Raw genomic sequence first — 20863 nt, 5'->3', positions numbered from 1 at the left:
ACCACCATGCAGTAAATGCTGGTGATTATAATGCTTATTATTCTTTTGGGTATGTGTTTGGGTGAGACTCTCTGAGTTTGTGAATGATTCCGGGCATGTCCGTCTGCTGAGACTGTGAGCATGTATGTGAATCTGTGTGGATCTGTTTTTATATGGCCAGGGAGGCCTCCTGTCTCTGGGTGGAGTTTGCTGTTGGCCTAAGCCTGGACTCCCTGAGCCAGCCAGGGCCGGCGCCGGGGATGGAATTTCCATTAAGAATTAAGCAGGACAACACTGAGAAGCCAGGGAGGTGGAGGGGAGGGGGCGAGGGGGATGATGCTCCAACTCTGAGCTCCCCCCGCGGCCTCAGTTCTGAGCTGCCTTGGAGAAAGCCTCTGCCAACTTTGCCTGGATTTGTAGCTTTGCAGGGGCCATGGCCCAGAAGGATGTGCAAGGAGAGAGGAGCTGCCTGCTGGAGACTCTGTAGGAAGACCTGGAGCTGTTGCCAAGACTGGAGCCATGAGGAGACCCCCTGGGAATGGAGAGACAGTCAGCGAGGGTCCAGGCAGCTGGAGCCTATGGGGCCGACACGAGCCCAGGAGGCTGTGCTGTGCTGTATGTATCTGGGAACGCGGATGTGTGTGTGAGTGCAGGGTGGGGGACATACATACCAAGGGAACACAGAGAACATCTAGCAAACGAAATCTGTTCCTCTCTTGTCCTGAAACGCAGACCCAGAGTTTGGACCTGGGAATAAAAGATTTCTAAGGCTTTTTGCTAATATTTATCCTGTTCATGATCTAAGCTTCATTCTGTTTCTAGCATACTAAAAAATATCTTAGCTTTCCAGGTACTTTTACATAAATTCCTGATCTCATCTTGTAGTTTGAATAACGTATGAGCTAGGCAGAGATTATTACGATCCCCATTGTAAATATGGGAAAACTGAGCCTCAGAGAGATTAAGTGACTTGTCCGAGGACACACAATTAGAAAGTAGTCGAGGCAGGATGTGAAGTCAGGTTTCTTTGAGGATAAAATCCAAGCTATTTTATTTTTTTAATACCACTTGATCTACCAAAAGGGGCTTCCCAGGTGGCACCAGTGGTAAAGAACATAAGAGAAATAAGAGATGCGGGGTTCGATCCCTGGGTTGGGAAGATCCTCTGGAGGAGGGCGTGACAACTCACTCCAATATTCTTGCCTGGAGAATCCCATGGACAGAGGAGCCTGGCGGGCTAGTCCATAGGGGCTACAGCCCACAGGGTTGCACAGAGTTGGACACAACTGAAGCGACTTAGCACGCATGCACACGCGATCTACCAGAAATGGACACAACGATCCAGGAAACCGCCCATTTGAGGAAGTCTGTGGCTCCAGTGCTAATGCATAGCCAGGCCAATGGCTGGGGCTCCAAGCCCTGTCCCCAGGCCCTGAGACAGCCTTTGCTGAGATAGGAATTGAAGCGCCTCTCAAGGGTCTAGGGAGTAGAATCAGGCTGTCTCCAATGGACGGAAGCTGTGGTCAACGCTTGCTTGTCTGAGGAGGATGACAGAGCACCTGCAGAGCCTGGGGTCCCCAGAGAGCTGAGGGGGTGGAGCTAATGTCGGGAGCTGCAATGTGTCAAGGCCAGGGAGCAACTGTCATTTTAATCCAGGGCCTGAAAAAGGGAACAGGGATATTAGTATCAAGGAAGAGAGACTGAGATGGGACCTCGGTATGGTCATTGTGTCATAGAGACAGAGCTGGTTTTCCTGTCCTTGAACACAAAGGTGTGAGCATATTGACACAGTTGCACATGAGGGATTTAGGTTAGATGCCAAGGAGAACTTCCTGCCAATAAGTGGGTTCAAAATTGGGAACAGTGCCCTGGGGAGGCTAGGGTCTGCTGTTCCTTGGTGACCCCCAGTCCTCTCCAAAGTGGGTAGAGTTGGCCTACCCCCCCTTCCCAGCCTCTGGGGGATTCATGACAGGATGGAGAGAGTTGGATGGAATGACTTTGCAGCTTCCTTTCAGTTCAAGAATGTGACATTCCTGAGCTTTTGGGTAGGAATCAGCCTTCTTTCTAGACTTAGCCATCTGACACTAGGTCTGGAGGGGAAGTCTGACGTGTCCCCAAGTTAAAAGGAGCCTGTGCAACCATCTTCTGTCCTTTTTGGCAGGTCGGCAAACTTAGGGGAGTGACTTAGGTTCCAAAGGGAAGCACCTGCAGTAAATAAACCAAGTGGCCTTCCAGGCGTCTGGGGGGCTGCTCAAAGTTCAGAGCTTGCTCCGCAGAGCATGTGAACCGCACCCAAACCCCTCCTCGTTTTGTTTCAGCTTCAATGCATTCCTTTCCCTCTCCAGATGTTGGCATGTGGGGCACATGTGGGCACCCCCGCCAGGACGGCACCGAGGCTCCCGGGTGCTTACCAGCTCTGACTCGGCCCCAGCCCCGGGTGAGCCAGGTCTCTAATTAGACCTGACCACGTCCCCATTCCAGCGCGCCCCACAGTCCAGAGCGCGAGGTTTGCGCTGCCAGGGGCCCAAAATAGCCTCGGGCCGGCCGAGACTACGCGGGACAGGGGCTTGGCAGCGAGCGTGCCTTTGCCGGAGGTCCTGCGGCGGCGGCCCGGAGCGCGGGCGGGGGCAGAGCGGGGCGGGGGCGCGGGGCCGCGGGCGGCCCTCGGGCTGGGCCACCGGGCGGGTCACTCGCTCGCAGCCTGCGGATCCCCAGCTGCGCCTCCGCCGCCGGCCTGGCCGCCGCTCACAGGCGCTCTCACTCGCTCCGAGTCAGTAAGTAGACGGCGCTCCCCGCGCTGGATTCTGTGCCCAGCCTGGTAGGGGCAGAGCCTTCTTGTGATTATTTGGATAGTATGTGTCGGTGTGAGTGTGAGTGCTCGTGAGTGCAAGCGAGCTCCAAAGGGAGGGAGTGTGTCTGGGCTGGCATGTGAGCATATGGAAGTTTCTAGCATGCGTCTTAGGGTGTGAACGTGGGTGACAGGGTGTGCCTCTCTGTGCTTGTGGCCTTATGTGTGCGCGGACCTGGAGTGTGTCCGCAGGTGGCACACGCTGTCCTGTGTGGACTGGGTCAGTACTCTTGGAAGTGCAGGCTCAAGTGCGTGTAGCAGCCAGGCTCCACGGGGCTGAGCGAATGTGTGGATGGCTGGATGCCTGTGAGTGAGCAGATGAAGGCAGGGGCGGAGGATAAGGAGTGTTATCTGAACTCAGACTTTCTAGGGTGACCCGACTTGTCCCCAGCTGGGGTGTCTTCTCTGTGGGTCACGCTGCTTTGGTTTCTTAGGACTCTGAGCAGGGCAGGAGCTCAGCACCAGCACCAGAGAGAATGAGGTTCAAAGCCAGCTGTGGGGACAGCCCCATGGTCATGTCGGAAGGAGACAGGAGGACCAGGGCATGAGCAGACCACTCACCTATAGACACTCACAAGGCAGCCGCATGCTCACAGCTGCTCATGTGTGCACATCTTCCTACCACTCACATCACTCTCGCATGTGCTGCATCTCAGGACAGCCGTGCGAACACTCATGTGCTTTCAGCATGTACACCTAGCAATAGTGACACATATCCAACAGGTATCTCCATGTGTAAAACACATGTGTGCAAACTGGGTCACCCCAGTCTCAGCCTCTACAGTCCCTCTAGCCTCCATGTGGCACCTTGGACAAGTCTAAGAAACTGGGTAGGAAATATCTCAAGTCAGGGGCTTTGGCTGGGGGGTGAGGGCAGATGATACTTTCTCTTCCTTAGTGTTTATGGTTTGGTCTAAGGAGTGCCTGAGTTCTCATCCCACCAGCTTCTTCTTATGCAGGGGAGCAGATGGGCTGCAGCCATTTCCTGAGGATGTGCTGGAACCTAGCTTTCCCTGGCCTGGTCCTCCACCTGACCCTTGAGGATGGTTTAATACTGGCAGGCTGTGGTCAGTTGGGCAGCCTCTTGCAGAGTGAAGCTGATGGGGAAGGAGGTCTGTGTGCCTTCCTAGCCTTCTTGTTTGTGGGGGTCCCCAGCCACCTTAAAACTCAGGAAAAGACTCTGGAAAACTGAAGCACCCACCATGAGTCCTAGGCTGGTTCCCCAGTTTTTAATTCATCAGATACATACAACTAACAATCAGAATTTTAGAGCAACAGTTAGGACTCATAGGGCATCAAAGGCAGCCCTATTAAGTTAACATAGTTCCAACTTAAAGAAGAGAATTCAGACAACTACAAAAATGGTAATAGTAACAACTGCTATTAGTTGAATCTGTAATACATGCTTCATTTCATTTTCACAACAACCTTATTAGCTTAATAGTCCCCTCCCCCCTTGTTTTCTCTAACAAGGAAATCGAGGCTTAGAGTGCTCAAGAGATTTCTACAGGTCTGTGTGACTCTTGAGCTCATGACATAACGTGTATGTTTCCCTTCTTACACTGGCTTTCAGGAAGCTCTTAGTTCATCATATTTGCTTCATCCTAGTAAGTGTATTCACTGGAACCCTGGCTTTGACTTTTAATTTCTGCTTTAATAACTTTATACTACACCCATCTTTAACTGTAAACTCCTACATCCTTTGTAGAGAGAGATCAGAATAAATAAATGAACAATCAACAATTAAGCATTTTATTGGTCTCTGAGGATGAGAACCATGCTGCACAGAGTTTTGGGGGACATCTCCAATTTCAAATATTTCATCTGGCTTTCAAACCATATGTTTCAATTTTGGCTTCTATATTTTTGGCTTCTGATTTGTGACCATGTCTTGGGGCTTTTCTTCCTAGTGGCTCTGGGAGAAAATGTCCATCTCTGTGCTGGCTCAGACAATGGGGATTGTTGCGAATGAATTGGGCCATTGATAAAGTTCCCCTCCTTTGACTGCTTCAGCTGCCAGCTTCTCCCTGTCTCAAAAGCAGGAGTGTTTGGGTGCCCAAAGGAGTTTGACCTCTGCCCTCTGCCCAGCCCTGGCCCCATGGCCACCCCGCTCCTTATGTGATCCCGCCTAAGCCCCAGGCCCTGCTGGGAGGTCTGTGTCTGTTGGACCTGAGCTCTGCCTCCCTCGGTGTGGATCACATGGTCTCTGATCAGAGATGGCATTTCTGGAGCCAGAGCTCAGTATGAGGAATGTGGGCTTTGGAGTGTGGAACACACAAAGGGCCTCTCTGCCCCCTTCCCTAGATCTGGGAGACCATAGGCTAGTGCTCACTTATTTTTCTTTTTCCCCATGAGGGTCTCTCCTGTCTGCCACGTGGTCAGAAAGTCATTTGTCACCTCTTATCTGCAAGAGAAGTGTGTCACCAGAGTCATCTGAAAGCAGGGCAGGGCTCCAGTCACATTGTAAAGTTGGCAAAACTCCTAACTTATTTACTGTAAGACTGCTTCTTTTAGCCGACCTGAGACTATCGGCATTTGGAAAGGAAGGGAGTGGGAGTCAAGGCTTAGCACTAGAGATTACGGAGAAGGGTGCGACAGAAGATGAGATGGTTGGATGGCATCACTGACTCCATGACACGAGTCTGAGCAAACTCAGGGAGATAGTGATGGACAGAGAAGCCTGCGTGTGCTGCAGTTCATGGGGCCGCAAAGAGTCAGAACAACAACACCAACAGAGATTACTCGATAGGACTCCCGTGGTGGGCTTCAAGGCTTGTGTTGAGCTCTCACTTCTCAGTATGCATTAAATCAGCTGACGCTGGCATCTGTTTCCCACGTTCAAGCTGAAGTCTCCCAGAGGCACTCCCCTTTGTGTGGGAGGAATAGTTGCTGGCCTGGGGCTTTAGGAAGTGTCCGGTGCTGGGTGGTGTGCAGGTGGGTTGAGGTGGGTGAGGGGTTTATTCCTTCCCGGGTAAGTGCCGCCTCAAAAAGGTAAGACTTGGTTACATCACGACTGGGAATTTAAGCTAAAACAGGTTTAAAATCCAATAAGAGAGCCTCAGGTGAGGCAGGCAGGACTTCTGTGGGAGAAGGTTTGCTCAGTTACTCACATTCTTTAGTTTATCTACTAAAAGTCAACTCTCTTGTTAGGTTCTTTGCATCTTTTGTGAAGCGCAGCAAGGTTAAATGATTAGCCCGAAGGTAGAAACGGCAAAAGTTCCATCCCGGGTCTGTCTGATGCCAGGGCCTGTGGTGAAAAGTCTGTGGTCTGTGGTCCTTTGACCATTCCCCAGCTCCAAGACCCTGGAAGCAAGCAAGTCCGGGCCTTTGGACCTACTGGGGGAGAGCTGAAGGCTTGCCTTCTCTGGCTCTAGGACCTGAATATCATTGGTGTCATTAACCTTCCCAGCCTCAGATGGGGACTGCTGCTCTGTGGGAAGCAGGGGTAGGGTGGGGAAGGCCTCCCAGGAGGGTGGGGAACCCCCTGCCAACCCACCACCTCCCTGCCAACCACTCCCTCGGGGTGGTCTCCAGAGGCTTCACTTCTTCCCTGGAGCAATTTCTGTCTTGGGAACTGAGCTTCCACCCGGATGCTGTGATCCAGCCAGCCCAGTCTCCCCTCTTCCAGCTGCATGGTGCCCTCAGTGCCAAGCTCTGGGGGAGTCCTGAATCCTCTGAGGACGTCTCTGGGTACACCAGACCTCATTCGGCGTGAGGCAGCGTCTGTAGGCGTCAGCAGTTTGGCTGGGTAATTGTGTATAGTGTTCACTTTCTGCTGGAGAAATGGAGGTTTTGTCTTACAAACCAAATATCCTGGGTTTGGAAACCATGTGAAATGCATGTTGTCTGGAGGTGTGGGCTGCGTTGTGTGGTGCTGGTTTAAAAGACATGATCAAGGGATAGGCACTTGGCTCGGTGCTGCTTGTTGCCTCTGATGGAGGGTCAGAGGTGGGCTGCATATGCCAGCAATGTGCAGAGAAAAAGAGCATGGGCTTTGCTGTCAGATCTGACTTGGAGCCCATTTTTGAGTCTGTAAGAAGGGGTTCCTTATGACGCAATGGTGCTGCTAGAACTGGAAAGTTTATTAAAGCATGGTGTCCGGCATAGAACAGGTGAACTATAAATGGCATATTCTTCCTTCTTGTCCCAATTTCCTTCTGGAAAAGAACACTAGGCTGATGGCAAGAGATCCAGATATCAGCTCTAGCTCAGCATCTGGGTACGCTGTTTTATCTTACCCTCTCCAGGCCTCACTTTCCTCATGTGTAAAAAACTAAAAAGAACTTATTTCCCATATTCTTCTGTATTTTTTTGAGGATTGTGAAAGAGACTGAAGTCAGGGGCTCTCTTGGAAGATGCAGAAAAATTTGTCACTCTTGTTCTTGCATCTATGCTGCAGTATTAACTGAGATCCTGTGACGTGCTTGGACCCATGCAGAGCACCGAGCATGCAGGTGTCAGGAGTTTCCTGGTCCTCAAGTGCCAAGACAGGCTTGTGAACAAACAGTGACAGGCTTCTCTGTGGGACAGGATCATGGCAGGCACTGGTGTATCAGAAGCGGAAGCGTCTGTCACTCCCAACTGGAGCAATCAGGGAGGCCTTCCATGAGGTGAGAATTCCTGGTCTGGATCTGGAAAGATAATGGGAAGATTCCAGGAAGCTAAGAGGAGGGCCAAGAGACCAGCATAGGCTAAGGCACAGAAGCCTTGGCTTGTGTGGTAAAGCTCGGGGGATTTTAGGCAGTGAGGGTACTGGCTAGTGTGACGAGAAAGAGAGAGAGAGAGTGTGTCAGGGCTCGCTGACTGTACTGAAGTGTTCGGATTTTTATCATGACAGTTATGAGGTACTTTAAGCACGGGGAGGGTCATGGTTGGACATGGGCTCACTCGTTCATTCAGCAAATATAAAAATAATTTTATATCACCTTTAATTTTGATATTCAAAGTAGTGAAAATTTGCAAGACTGGTAAAAAAAAAAGATCCTTTATCTGCATCCTTTAATCAATTACAACACACTGCATTTACTTCATTTTTTTTCCTTCCTTCTCTAATAATATAAAATATGCTATTTTACTATTTATGTATATTTCAATTGGGAATTTTCCAGGTGGCTCAGTGATAAAGAAAATGTCTGCCAATGCAGGAAATACAGGAGACAAAGGGTTCCATCCTTGAGTAGGGAAGATCCCCTGGAGGAGGAAATGGCAACTTGCTTCAGTATTCTTGCCTAAGAAATCCTGTGGACAGAGGAGCCTGGTGCACCACAGTCCATGGGGTCACAAAGGAGTCAGACATGACTGAGAAACTGAGCATGCATATTTAAATTGTCTGTATAATTTATACTTTATTGTTCATTTATTATAATGCTATATATTTATGGTTTTATCATGTATATATGAATACATGTAACATATTCATATTTCTGATCAATTTGAGTAAATTGAAGACATGGTGCCTCTTTGCCCATAAATACTTAAGTGTGTATTTCATTTAAAAAAGGATATTGTCTGACCACAATACAATTATGTTCTAATAATGTCTCTATAGCTCTCCTGTCTTCCTTGCCCTGTACAGGGTCCAACCTATAGACTGCATTTAGTTGTCATGTTTCCTTATTCTCCTTTAATTTGGAGCAATTCCTCTGCTTTATCTTTCTTGATATTTGCGTTTTTGAATGGCACAGGCCAGTCATTATGTTGAGTATCCCTCCGTTTGGACTTATCTAATGGTTTTGCATGACTGGATTCAAGCTATGCATGTTGAGCAGGAGTACCACTAAGGTCAGGTTAGCATACCAGCCAGCACAGGCTGTGGGGACTGTCCCAGTACTGATGATGGGAGCTTTCGTCACTTGCTTGAGGTGATGTTCACCAGTTTCTTCACTGTGCAATTACTGCTTTCCCCTTTGTAATTGATAAGTAACTTATGGAGAGATACTTTGAGGTTATGTAACTATCCTGTTCCACATAAAATGTTTAGTCACTAATTTCATCATCATTGATACTTTTGAATCCGTCATTTCTTCCATACTTGTTGGCATTTTACTATAGGAAAAATCTTTCCCTTCTCCCTTTCTTTCTCTCTTTCTCTCCCCTTCCTTCCTTCCTTCCGTCTTTCTTTCATTACTATGAACTCATAGATTCTTAATTTATTCAGTGGGTGAATAAATTGTATATTTTATTTTGATGTTCAAACTGTCCCAGATTTAATCAGTGGGAGACTCTGCAAATTGGCTCCTGTTTCTTTCGAATTTCCCCCATCATTCTCTGAGCACTTGCTTACTGTTGCTCTGGCAGGATGTTCCAGGCTCATCTTGTTCTTTCCTTGCTCCAGCCCTGAAATTAGTCATTTCTCCAGGGAGTTCCAGGTCCTTTTAGTGGCGAATGGTATTTAGAACCAAAACCTGGGGCTGCATATGCTCCCTGTTACTCATGTGTTATTGCTTTTATGCCCTCTTAGGAAACAGAGCTAGGGTGTACAGTTATAATAAAAAATAAATCAAATTATTATGTATTTTTAGAAAGAAAAAACCCAAGTGACTGAGAGAGAGTGAATGAGAAGGTAGGGGTGCTTTAGATGGCTTTCCCAACCCAGGGGACTGAACCTGCATCTCTTGTGTGTCCTGAATTGTAGGCAGACTCCCTATCCACTGAGCCATAGGAGAAGCCCTAATAAACAATAAAAAAAAATTATTATATATTTTTAGAAAGAAAAAAATGCGAGTGACTGAGATAGAGAATGAGAGGGTAGTATTGCTTTAGGAGGGTAGGCAGGGAGGGACTCTTTGAGTAAGAAGGCAGTATTTAGAAAGACCTACAGTGTGGAATGGATGGATTGGAAGGAGAGAGAGCTTGGAGAATGTTTTATTTATCCAGGCAATAATCATTAGGACCTGAAATAAGTCAGGGTAGAGGGAAGGTAGAATCAGGTAACTGGTTGAATGCAGAAGGTAAGGGGGGTGAAGGAGGGAGGTTGACATTTCCAAGACCTCTCAAACTGAGCGTGTGCAAAATGGAAATTGTGCATTCTTGCTTGACACTGTCCTGTTCATATGTGGTCCTCTTCAGGACTGAGCGACTTCACTTCATTTCAGGTATTTCAGATCTTATGAATGGCTCCATCTATATATCTACGCGTGTGAGAGAGCTGGCCATCATCTTCAATACTTTTCTCTTTTAAGGCTCATATCCAATCCACCACCAAGTCTGTTGGTGTTCTCTTGAAAATCCCTCTCCAATCTGTCACTTTTGTCTCCATCCCCACCAATATGACCTAGTTAAAGGCACCACTTTCATCTTTCCAGAGTACTGTGAGAGCTTCCTAACTGGTCTACCAATACCCATGCTGGCTTCCTCCAATTTGTTCTCACACAACAGCCAAGTGCACTTCAAAACACAGCTCATGTCATTTCCCTCCTTGAAAGTACTTCAGTTGTTTCCTATTGATCTTAAGCTAAAGACCAACCTTATCTGTCCTGCAAAGCCGTGTGTGGCTAAGCCCTGCCTCCACTCCTGTGTCCTTCCCAGTTCTCGTTTTCCTCTCTCCTGGCCTTGTCTCAGACCCTTGGGCTCGTCAAGCCTCCTGCCACAGGCCTTTAAATTGGCTGTTTTTCCGCTTAGAACACTCTTCCTTCATGTCTTCACCTACTGAATTCCTTTTATGTCTCAGCTTTCAGTTCAGCTATCACTTCCATGGCCTCCATGATTAGGTCAAATCCCATTCTACAAAGCTTCACAGTACATGTGCTTCCTTCAGATGTATCGTAGTTGCGATTTTACATTTATTTACAATTATTTCATGGTAATTAATGCTTACTTTTCTTATTTGACGATGAGTTTTGCTCATTGCTTTGTTCTAGCAGTTAGCATGTTACTGACGCCTGCCACAAATATTTATGGGATAAATGAATGAGTAAAATTTTATCAGCCAAGCAATCAGATAGATGGTGGTGCCATTCAGTAGAATAAAAATTCTAAAGAAGAAGTAGATTTGGGGAGGATGATTATAATCCACTTTAGGACATGTTACATTTGAAGTACCTGTCAACCCATGGCTGCCTCCCAAACATCTTACTGTCTTTGGGCAAGCAAACTAGACTGCCGTTCAGGAGCTTTGAGAGGACTGGTGATAGATGGCGTCTAATTCCTGGATGATTTTAAGAAGTTCCTGGATAAAATAGCTAAGTCACATGGCCTCCCTAAGCTGTAGCTTACTTTCTGGGTTTGTAGAGGATACAGGAGATCTGAGAGGCCTTCGTGTGGTTTTATCTGTCTCCTTGCCCGCTACAAAGGATTTAACAAACGTTTATGAAGGCTTCTTGGAGACTGAGAATCACTTGTCTGATTCACATCAGTCAGGAGTTTCCAACCTCCTCGCCATCCCTGAGACTGCACTAGAGACAGGCTGAAAAGAGAATTCAGAGATAGGGTCTTGCCAAGCCCAGTAAGGTGTCCTTGCAAAGATGCCAATGGCACCAGGATGGAGAAGGCATTCAGTCACTCCGGCCCACCCACCGCTGCATTCCTCACTCACTCATTCTATATACGTTTCGCCTTCACAGTCACTTGCTCACCCACCCACCTAACCATCTGCAAACGAGAGTTTATGTTGGGTCTGCAGCAGTGCTCAGGGCTGGTGAGTTACCCTCACCTGCCTCTTCCATATGGTCCTCGAAGTCCAGGTGCCCAGGTGAGGCGACATCAGGGTGGGGGTGCATCACTGTGCTGGTGGAGGGGCCGGTGTGCTTGCAGGGTGTTAACAGCAAGAGAGGGAGATGTTGCCACACTGCCTGTTCCTCTTATTTCACTTCTTGCTTTTCTAGTGTCCCGTTCCCTCTATCGATGGTGATGACAGCTTAGGAATTAAGCTCCTTAATCAGATAGATAGGTGGTGGCAGATGGTTTCCGCAGAAGTACTCTGGGCTCAGGCTTAAAGGGGAAAGAGAGACACAGCTCCCCATGAGCCCCTTCATGGAAAAGAGGACGCTTTTGTTTTCTTCTTCATTTCCACCAGGATTGCCCTTTTAACCCTATGGAATTTGCAGAGAGGCTGGGGGTGGGGAGGACGGGACAGCAGGGTTTAAAATGTGGCATTTAGAAAGCAGGCAGTGGACTGATCCTGGCCCTGCCCCTCTAGAAGCTTCTCTTTCAGTTCTCTGGGGCTTGTCATTTACAAAGAGACCCCCAGAATGTGCGCTGTCCATCTGCCGCAACATCAGACAGGGCTGGGGCTGAGCAGACATGGGACAGTGGCAGCCACATCAGATAAGAGCATCTTGGAAACATGCCTGAAGGTGTCCAGGATCTAAGCTACAGACTCCTTCACTCATTCCCTCCCTCCCTCATTCATTCAACGATGATCTATCGATACTGTGCACCTACTCTGTGCCATGCATTGTTCTAGGCACTGGAAATATAACAGCAAGCAAAACACCTGCTCACAGAGAATTTGCTTTCTGTGGTGGAAAGACGGACAGTAAACTGGCTGATCTATGCCAAAGGGTGCTGAGTGCTGTGAGAAATGTGAAAGATACAAAGGGAGTTCCAAGGGTGGGACGGGACCACACATTTATGCTAGGTCAAGAGGCTCTCTCTGACATGTGGCTATTTAAACAGAGGCCACAAGGCAGGAAAAGGGCTAGCTATGTGAATATTGAGGGGGAGGAGCAGTCAGCACTTCAGTGTTCTGGGTACCCTGTGGTCTGGGTTGGGGTAGGGGGATCTGAGTAAGTTTCTAGGAGGAGACCGCATTTAAGCTGCATCTTGACGTGTGGGGACAGCGAGTCAGTCCTGAAGAAGAGCAGGAAACTTGCCTTGAAGCGTGAGCATAAGGAGAGGGTTTGGTAAGACCCAAAGAGGTGGGTGGGATGGAAACAGGACCCGGAGAGTGATAAGCACCAGGCTCAGGAGCTCAGATCTGAGATGAGAGACACTGGGGAGCCACTGCAGATTTTCAAGGAGATGATACAATGAGAGCAGTGTTTTAAGAGGCTGAAACTAACATTAGAATAGCGTGGGGGCTGTGCAACCAGCAAGAAGACAATTGCCTTGTGTGAGCCTACATGGTCTTATTGCCCACCAGGACCCTGAGATTGGGAGGAATATTGGGGTGGCCCCTAGATGCACAGCAGGTAGGGATGCAGTGATGTGGGGCTCTAATGGCCAACAGAAGAAACAGGTGATGAAGTAGGTTTCACTGGGTGTCCTGGAACTTGAAGTTATCTTTGAGCAAAGACCACAGAGAAGCCAGGGTTCTGGGCAGAGCAAGTTGCAGAAAAGACTTTGGGTCTGATCTCTGGCCATGAAGCTTCTGGGGAGGGGGTCCTTGGATTGTAGGAACATTATGTTAAGAGCAGAGCTTCGGAGATGGGAAATTGGAAGTCCAGAAAAGGAGCATAAATTATCCAAGGCCGTACAGGAGCACGTGTGGCAGAGAAAGGTCAAGCATCTTATTTGAACTCATCTTGGAGGAATTACTATGGCTTATTTAATTTTACATTTATATATATATATCTTTTAATGGAAGAGGAGATTCTAAGAAAAAGGAAATTGTTTTATGCATCTACTTCTCCATCATCTAGCTGCAGCCTGATACAGAGCAGATGCTCTCTTGACACAGACCAAGGCTGATGTGAGACTGCTCTCAGATGTGGGAGCAGAAAGAGCCGCCTGTGAGTCGGGGGAGAGCTTGGCTCTGGATCCCTCATGTACTTCATGGCCTGGCCATTTCTACCTCAGTTAGCCTCACAGCTCTTGGTCAAGGGGTCATGGATGTGAGGGAGTAAGGGGCTGTTCTCACAAGAGTGTCTGCTGAGAGGGAGAGGTGACAGGTGTGAGGGGCTGGGTGTCTTCTGTTTGAGGCCATTGCAAGAGAGAGAGAGAGGTCCTGCCCAGCTTGAGAGAACAGCCTTCAGGGGATTTCACAGCCTCTAGGTGGGCACCTGGGATGCATGTTTATATGTAAGTGCTGTGCTTGGTCTGGCCTGAGGCTGGGCTCCCAAAAGTTCACCAAACACACTTATCTGTTCCCCTCCTGTCCCAAGGAGCTGAAGGCCACACTTTTAAGAAGAGGTACTGTTCTTTGCCCACAGCATGCAGAGGTCTGACTTAACAGCAGGATTTCAGATGGAACTGTCCTCTGATATGCCTCCGTCCTCCCACTCAGGATCTTAGTGGGAAGGGATGAGCTGAGGACAGTTTCCTGAAAAGTCAGAGGGATTTGTGCTGTAGCTCTTGCCAGTCCAGACCCTGGGGTCTGCATCAGCTCTGGATGAGTCATTGCTTCTTAAGCTCTTGGTCAACACAATCTGTTTGTCTTGTACTACGGTGTTGACAGAGGGATTTCCACATGGAGATGAGTAATACACATCAGCAAACTGAACCTGTAGACAAAGGAGAATAAGTGCCCTGAGTCTGGCATCCCTCAGTGAATGTCCTGGAAGAGGCAGTGGGGTTTTCTTCAGCTGTGGGGTCATCACACTCTTGAAAGTAGTAGCATCATGAACTAAGACCAGGTTTTGGACAGAACCTGGGAGGAAGGGAAGAAGGAACTTGAATTCTAATCTGGGTTCAGCCACAACTTTCCCCTGTGACTTGGGCAAATCTTTTGCCCTCTCTCAACCTCAGTTTCCTTTGTCATGAACCACAGGGTTGGAAGGACCTGAGGACCTGTCCTATAACCTTCCCAGTTTATTGTTTACATAATGCTAAGGAATTTTGATTGACATCTTAACTTTGAGATTTCTATCCTGGCCCAAGTCTCTTACTTTGCCTGAAATTCTACCTTTATAAATTCATGCCTTTGGTTCTTTTAAGAGACTCATATCCATATTGACTACAAAATCCTTATTATTTTTATGACCTTGTATAAGGATATGAAGCTGTGTAATCTCCTTGTATTTCAGCCTTTATAGCAACTGTGCTGGGTAATCAAAGATACATTATTATTTCCAGTATGCACATGAAGCAAGAGGCCCCGAGAAGTTAAGTGGTTTTGACGAAGTTCACAAAGTTAGCTTAGATGAAGCTGCAGGTTTCTTGGCTGTTGGCTTATGTTCTTTGGTTCTACCATTTGGGTTTGGAAAGGGAGTTCTAAGGACTGCATGGGATGCGGGTTGTGTTTATCAGATGGCATAAGTTATCGAGATGACAGTATCCACCCCCACATACCTGGACCACATAAGCTAAAGTGTTCTCAGCCTGGGGCAGCCCCACCCAACCCAGGCACAGTAGTGAGGGGCTGTGCTGGCCTCTGTGCCTGGTTATGCAGAGGCAGGTCAGGGCAAGAAGCAGGTCCCCTGCAGCAGGTTTTGCACTGATGATCCTGTGCTCTTGTCTGCCAGACTATTTTAGCAGGGTGGTGGGTAACTGGCCAAGCTCAGGTCTGTCTTTCTATCCATCCCCCTGCCCCCTCCAGATTTATTGAGCTATAATTGACATAATGTGATGAGTTGATAGACATATTTATTGTGAAATGATTGCCACAGTAGGGTTAGTGACACATTTGTCTCCACACATGGTTACCTTTTTATTTATGTGGTGAAAATTTTGAAGATCTGCTTTCTTGGCAACTTTCAAACATATAATACTGTATTGTAAACTATAGTCACCATGCATACATTAAATCTCCAGGACTTATTCCTCTTATAACTGAAAATTTGTACACTTTGGTCAATATCTACCCATTTCTCCCAACCCCCAGCCAGCCCCTGGCAACCAACAATCTACTCTCTGTTTCTATAGTTCAGCTCTTCTAGGTTCTACATATAAATGAGGTCATTTGTCTTTCTCTGTATGACTTATTTCACTTTGCATAGTGCTCTCAGGGTCCATCTATATTGTCACAAATGGCAGGATTTCCTTCTTTTTACAGCTAAATAATATTCCATTGTGATATAGATACAGATACACACACACACATACACATGCACGTGTGTGTGTGTATATATTATTTTTCTTTTTTTCTTTATCCATTCCTTGAAGGACCCTTAGCTTGCTTCCATGTCTTAGCTGTGGTGAATAATGCTGGAAGGAATATGGGGGTGTAGATATCTCTTAGAGACAGTGATTTCATTTCCTTCAGACATATACCTAGAAGTAGAATTGCCGGATCACATGGTAGTTCTATTCTGAATTCTTTTGAGAAACCGCCATACCGTTTTCCACAGTGGCTGGGCCAATTTTCATTTCCACCAGTAGTTCCCACTAGTTCTCTTTTCTCCACATCCTCACCAGTGCTTCTGTCTTGTCTTTTTGATGATAACCATTCTAACAGGTGTGAGGAGATATCGCATTGTGGTTCGGATTTGCATTTTCTGATGATTGGTGTTAAACGCGTTTTATTTCTGGGCTCAGGATTCTTTTCCATTGGTCTTTGTGTCTATTTTTATGCTAGTCCCATATGGTTTGGATACTATTTGTCATTGTTTAGTTGCTAGTTGTGTCCGATTCTTTTCATGACCCTGTGGTCTGTAGCCTGCCAGGCTCCTCTGTCCATGGGATTTCCCAGGCAAGAATATTGGAGTGGGTTGCCATTTCCTTCTCCAGATGATCTTTCTGACCTAGAGATTGAACCTGCATCTCCTGCACTGGCAGGAGGATTCTTTACCACTGAGCCACCAAGGAAGCCCTTGGGTACTATAGTTTTGTAACATAGCTGGAAATCAGTAAGTGTGGTGCTTCTAGCCTTGTTCATTCTCAAGATTGCTTTAGCTATTTGGGGTCTTTTGTAGTGTAATATGAGTATTAGGATTTTTTTTTAAATTTCTCTTAAAATTCCATTAGGCTTTTAGTAGAGATTACATTGTCTGTAGATAGCTTTGTATAGTATGAACATATTAACAATGTTAATTATTTTCCTCCATGAACATGGGCCATCCATTTCTTTGTGTCTTCTTCATGTTCTTTCACTCATGTCTTATATTTGTCAGCAGACAGATCTTTCACCTCCTTGGTTAAATGTATTCCTAAATATTTTATTCTTTTTGATGCTATTGTAAATGGGATAGTTTTCTTTATTTTTCAAATGGTTCAAATGGTTTGTAGTTAGTAGCTGATTTTTTGCAAGTTGATTTTGTATCCTGAAAAAAAAATTTACCAAACTCATTCATTATCGTAGTTCCAATAGTTTTTTGGTGGGGTTTGGCAATGGCACCCCCACTCCAGTACTCTTGCCTGGAAAATCCCATGGACGGAGGAGCCTGGTAGGCTGCAGTCCATGGGGTCGCTAGGAGTCAGACACGACTGAGCGACTTCACTTTCACTTTTCACTTTCATGTATTGGAGAAGGAAACGGCAACCCACTCCAGTGTTCTTGCCTGGAGCATCCCAGGGACAGGGGAGCCTGGGGGGCTGCTGTCTACGGCGTCGCACAGAGATGGACACGACTGAAGCGACTTAGCAGCAGCAGCATACGTAAAATTATATCATCTTGCAAACAGACAATTTCACTTCTGCTTTCTGATTTGAATGACTTTGTTGTTGTTGTTGTTGTTTAACTGTTCTGGCGAGGACTTTTAGTATCATGTTGAATAGGAGTGGTAACAGTGAGTACCTTTGTCTTGTTCTTGACCTTAGAAGAAAAGCTTTTACTATTTCACCATTGAATATGATGTTAACTGTGAATTTGTCATATCTGGCCTATCATGTTGAGGTATACACCTTCTATATTCCATTTATTGAGAGCTTTTCTCATGAGAGGGCAACATATTTTGTTAAATGCCTTTTCTGCATCTATTGAGAGGATCATATGGTTCTTATCCTTCATTCTATTAATATGTATATTATATTTATTGATTTGTGTATGTTGAACCCTCCTTGCATCTCAAAGGATAAATCCAGACTTGATCATTCAGACTGAATTTAGCAGCATATTAAAAGGATCGTATACCAGGTCTTCTTAATTAACCTTCCATTTCTCATTTTCAGAAGCTTTCTCGTATGCTTGTCCTGGAGATGGGCTAGCCTTTTCTGTCTGCAGAAGGGCTCTCTGAGAGCAACCCTTTTAGCTGTTTCTCTCTAGCAAAAACCAGCTCAGTCTTTGCTCTGGGGCAATAAGTGTGGGCAAGAAGGAGCTCTCCCCTAACATACCAGGCAGCAGCAATGGTGGGAATCACCCTCCAACCCTCCCCAACTCACTTTCTGCTTCTGCTTTGGGATGGTCATGAGTGCTCTCTGTCTGTCTGTCCTGTTTCCCCCTCCTCTGTCATTAATCAAGTTTCTATACTTGCTTTAGTCTATTTTGGGGCTCTCTAATTCAATTCTCCAAGTTTATTCTAGGGTCAGTATCACATTGTATTTATTATTTGAAAATAAGTCTTTATTCTCTGGCAAGAAAAGTGCCCTGATTTCTTTTACTTTTTTCAGGGATAATCTTGGGTTAACTCATTAAGTCCTAGGAAAAAACTTTGTGGGGATTTGATTGGGACTGCACAGGACCTCTAGGTCATTTTATGGTGAACTGACATTTTCCTGTCTTATATACATGAAAAACTTCTTCATTTATTTTGGTCTTCTTTAGTATCTTTTAATAATATTTTGTAATTTTCTCAATAAAGAACTTATATGTTTTCTCATTTTTATATACCTTATATATTTTTGTTGCTCTTGTACATACCCTCTCTTCTAAATTTCACTTTATTTTTGTGCTGGTGTCTAGGAATATGTTATTGTTTAGTTGCTAAGTCATGTCTGACTCTTTTTGCAACCCCATGGACTGTAGCCCACCAGGCTCCTCTGTCCATGGGATTTCCCAGGCAAGAATACTAGAGTGAGTTGCCATTTCCTTCTCCAGGGCATCTTCCTGACCCAGGGATCAAGCCTGTGTCTCCTGAATTGGCAGGTGGATTCTTTACCACTGAGCCACCTGGGAAGCCCATCTAAGACTCTACTGGACTTTCTTATATCTATTTTTAGCCACCTTTCTAAGCCCTTTCATAAATTAAAATAATCTCTTTGTACATACTTTGGGGCTTTCTACGTTGACAAGGAGAGTAACTTGCTAGTTCATGGCACATTTTAATAGAAATTAGGGAAAGATACCTTTTCTGGGAAGACACAGACCCATGGTGGCTTAGTTTGTCAGGTGGACTTCAGGTTTGTGTGTGGTGGACTCAGCCCTGTGTAGGGTATACTGCTGGGTAGACACAGAAGAGACCAGCTGTAGCCTCCATTCACCCCATTGGCTGTGTGCTCCTGGGGAAGCCCTATGGAAAACCATACCAACTGTGAATAATGACAGTTTTGTTTCTGTTCTTACACATTTTCTTTCTTTCTATGCGAGCTAAGATTTGTAACACAATAATGAATAGAAGTTGGTGGGAGCTGGCATTTTAATTTTGTTTCTGATCTCACAGGAAATGCTTTCAGCATGTCTTCATTACGTATGTTGTTCGTGTATATTTTTTCTTGATAGACGCACTCTATCCTAGTTTTCTAAAAAGTTTTGTTATGAACGGTTGTTGAATTTTATGAAATTATTTTCATTTATCTATTGAGGTGATCATAGGATTTTTCTTCTTTAACCTATTAATGTAGTGAGTTTCATTAATTTATTTTCTAATGTTTAGGCAGCCATGTATTTTTAAGCTAAACCCAACTTGGCCATTATTTATTATTCTTTATACATATCTATATCTATATATAGCTGGATTCTATTTTTAATATTTTGTTATATTTTTGTCTATTGTCTAAACATGAGGTTGCCCTATATATTTCCTTTCTTGTGTATTTTAGTTTTGGTATCAAAATTATGTCAATCTTACAAAATAAATTGAAGTATATTTTCTTTTAACTTTTCATAGTCTATTTTTTAATTGAAGTTATATTTGATTTACAATGTTGTGCCTATCTCCTGTTTTCTATTATTCTTATTCTCTGGAAAAAGCTTGACAAAGGAAGAGTTATCTTTCCCTTGAATGATGGAAACTGCTCTGTGAACTTCTCTGTGCCTGGTGGTTTTCTTAAGGGAAAAGTTTAAACTATTGGTTAATTTATTCAGTAGTTACAGATCTACTTCTTCCTCAGTCAACTTTGGTAAATTGTATTTTCCTAGGAATTTGTCTAGTTTATGATTTCAGTAATATTGCAGAATACTTGTCCGTATAATATTATCCATCATATTCTCTTATTTCCGCTGCATTTGTACTAAAAACTTGCTTTTATTATGAATATTGATTATTTGCATCTCCTTTCTTTTTTCATTTTTAATCGGAGGATAACTTCTTTACAGTGGTGTGTTGATTTCTGCCATACATATTGTTTCCTTTTTTCTGATCTTACCAGTAGTTCATCTATTTTATTTGTTTTCAAAAACTAATTTTAACTCTATTGATCATTTCATTTATGCTTATGTTTTGTTTTGTGTTTTTGTTGTGTTTTGCATAATGTTTGCTTCTACCTTAACTATCTTTCTTTTTTTTAACTTAAAGGTTTTTCTTCCATTTATTTTTGGCAGTGCCGGGCCGTGGTTACTGTGCGTGGGCTTTCTCTAGTTGCAGTGACTGGAGACTGCTCTCTGGTTGCAATGCACAGGCTACTCATTCCAGCGAGTTTTCTTGTAGAGCATGGGGTTTAGGGCATACAGGCTTCAGTAGTGGCCATGCTTGGAGTAAGTAGTTATGGGTTGTGGGCTTACTATTTGTGGCCCACAGGCTTAGTTGCCCCGCAGCCTGGGAGATCTTCCCAGTATAGAGATTGAACCCATGTTCCCTGCATTGGCAGATGGATTCTTAACCAGTGGGCCACCAAGGAATTTCTTAACTATTTTTCTTTTGCTACTTTCTTTGAAATTATTCTTTTCTTTTTTTAAATTTCTTATGTTGTTAGAAGTTAGAATTATTCTAATTTTCATATTTCCTAATTTAAGACTGCAACCTTTGCTCTTAATCCTGATAATCAGCATACCATATGATTTTTATATACATGTTTTCATAATCATTCATGTTTATTTTCTAATTTCTGTTTTAATTTCTTCTTTGACCTCTGATTTGTGTGTTTAAATAATTGGGGATCTTTATATTGGGGTACAGATTATAGTCT

At 45.2% G+C, this 20863-nt stretch overlaps 1 protein-coding gene across 1 annotated transcript in view; it reads left to right on the top strand.

Moving 5' to 3' along the window:
- Window positions 1–498: 498 nt before the first annotated feature.
- The window catches only part of INSC (INSC spindle orientation adaptor protein), a 133224-nt gene continuing 112859 nt past the window's right edge, over window positions 499–20863 (top strand). Inside the window, exon 1 of the mRNA XM_068988692.1 lies at window positions 499–594. Within this exon, the coding sequence (XP_068844793.1) occupies window positions 499–594 (96 nt within the window). The remainder of the gene's footprint in view (window positions 595–20863) is intronic.

This window comes from Capricornis sumatraensis, chromosome 16 (assembly GCF_032405125.1).
Source record: "Capricornis sumatraensis isolate serow.1 chromosome 16, serow.2, whole genome shotgun sequence".
Lineage (NCBI taxonomy): Eukaryota > Metazoa > Chordata > Mammalia > Artiodactyla > Bovidae > Capricornis > Capricornis sumatraensis.
The sequence above is the reverse complement of the archived record's forward strand: the minus strand, read 5'-3'. Positions and strand labels throughout refer to the sequence as shown.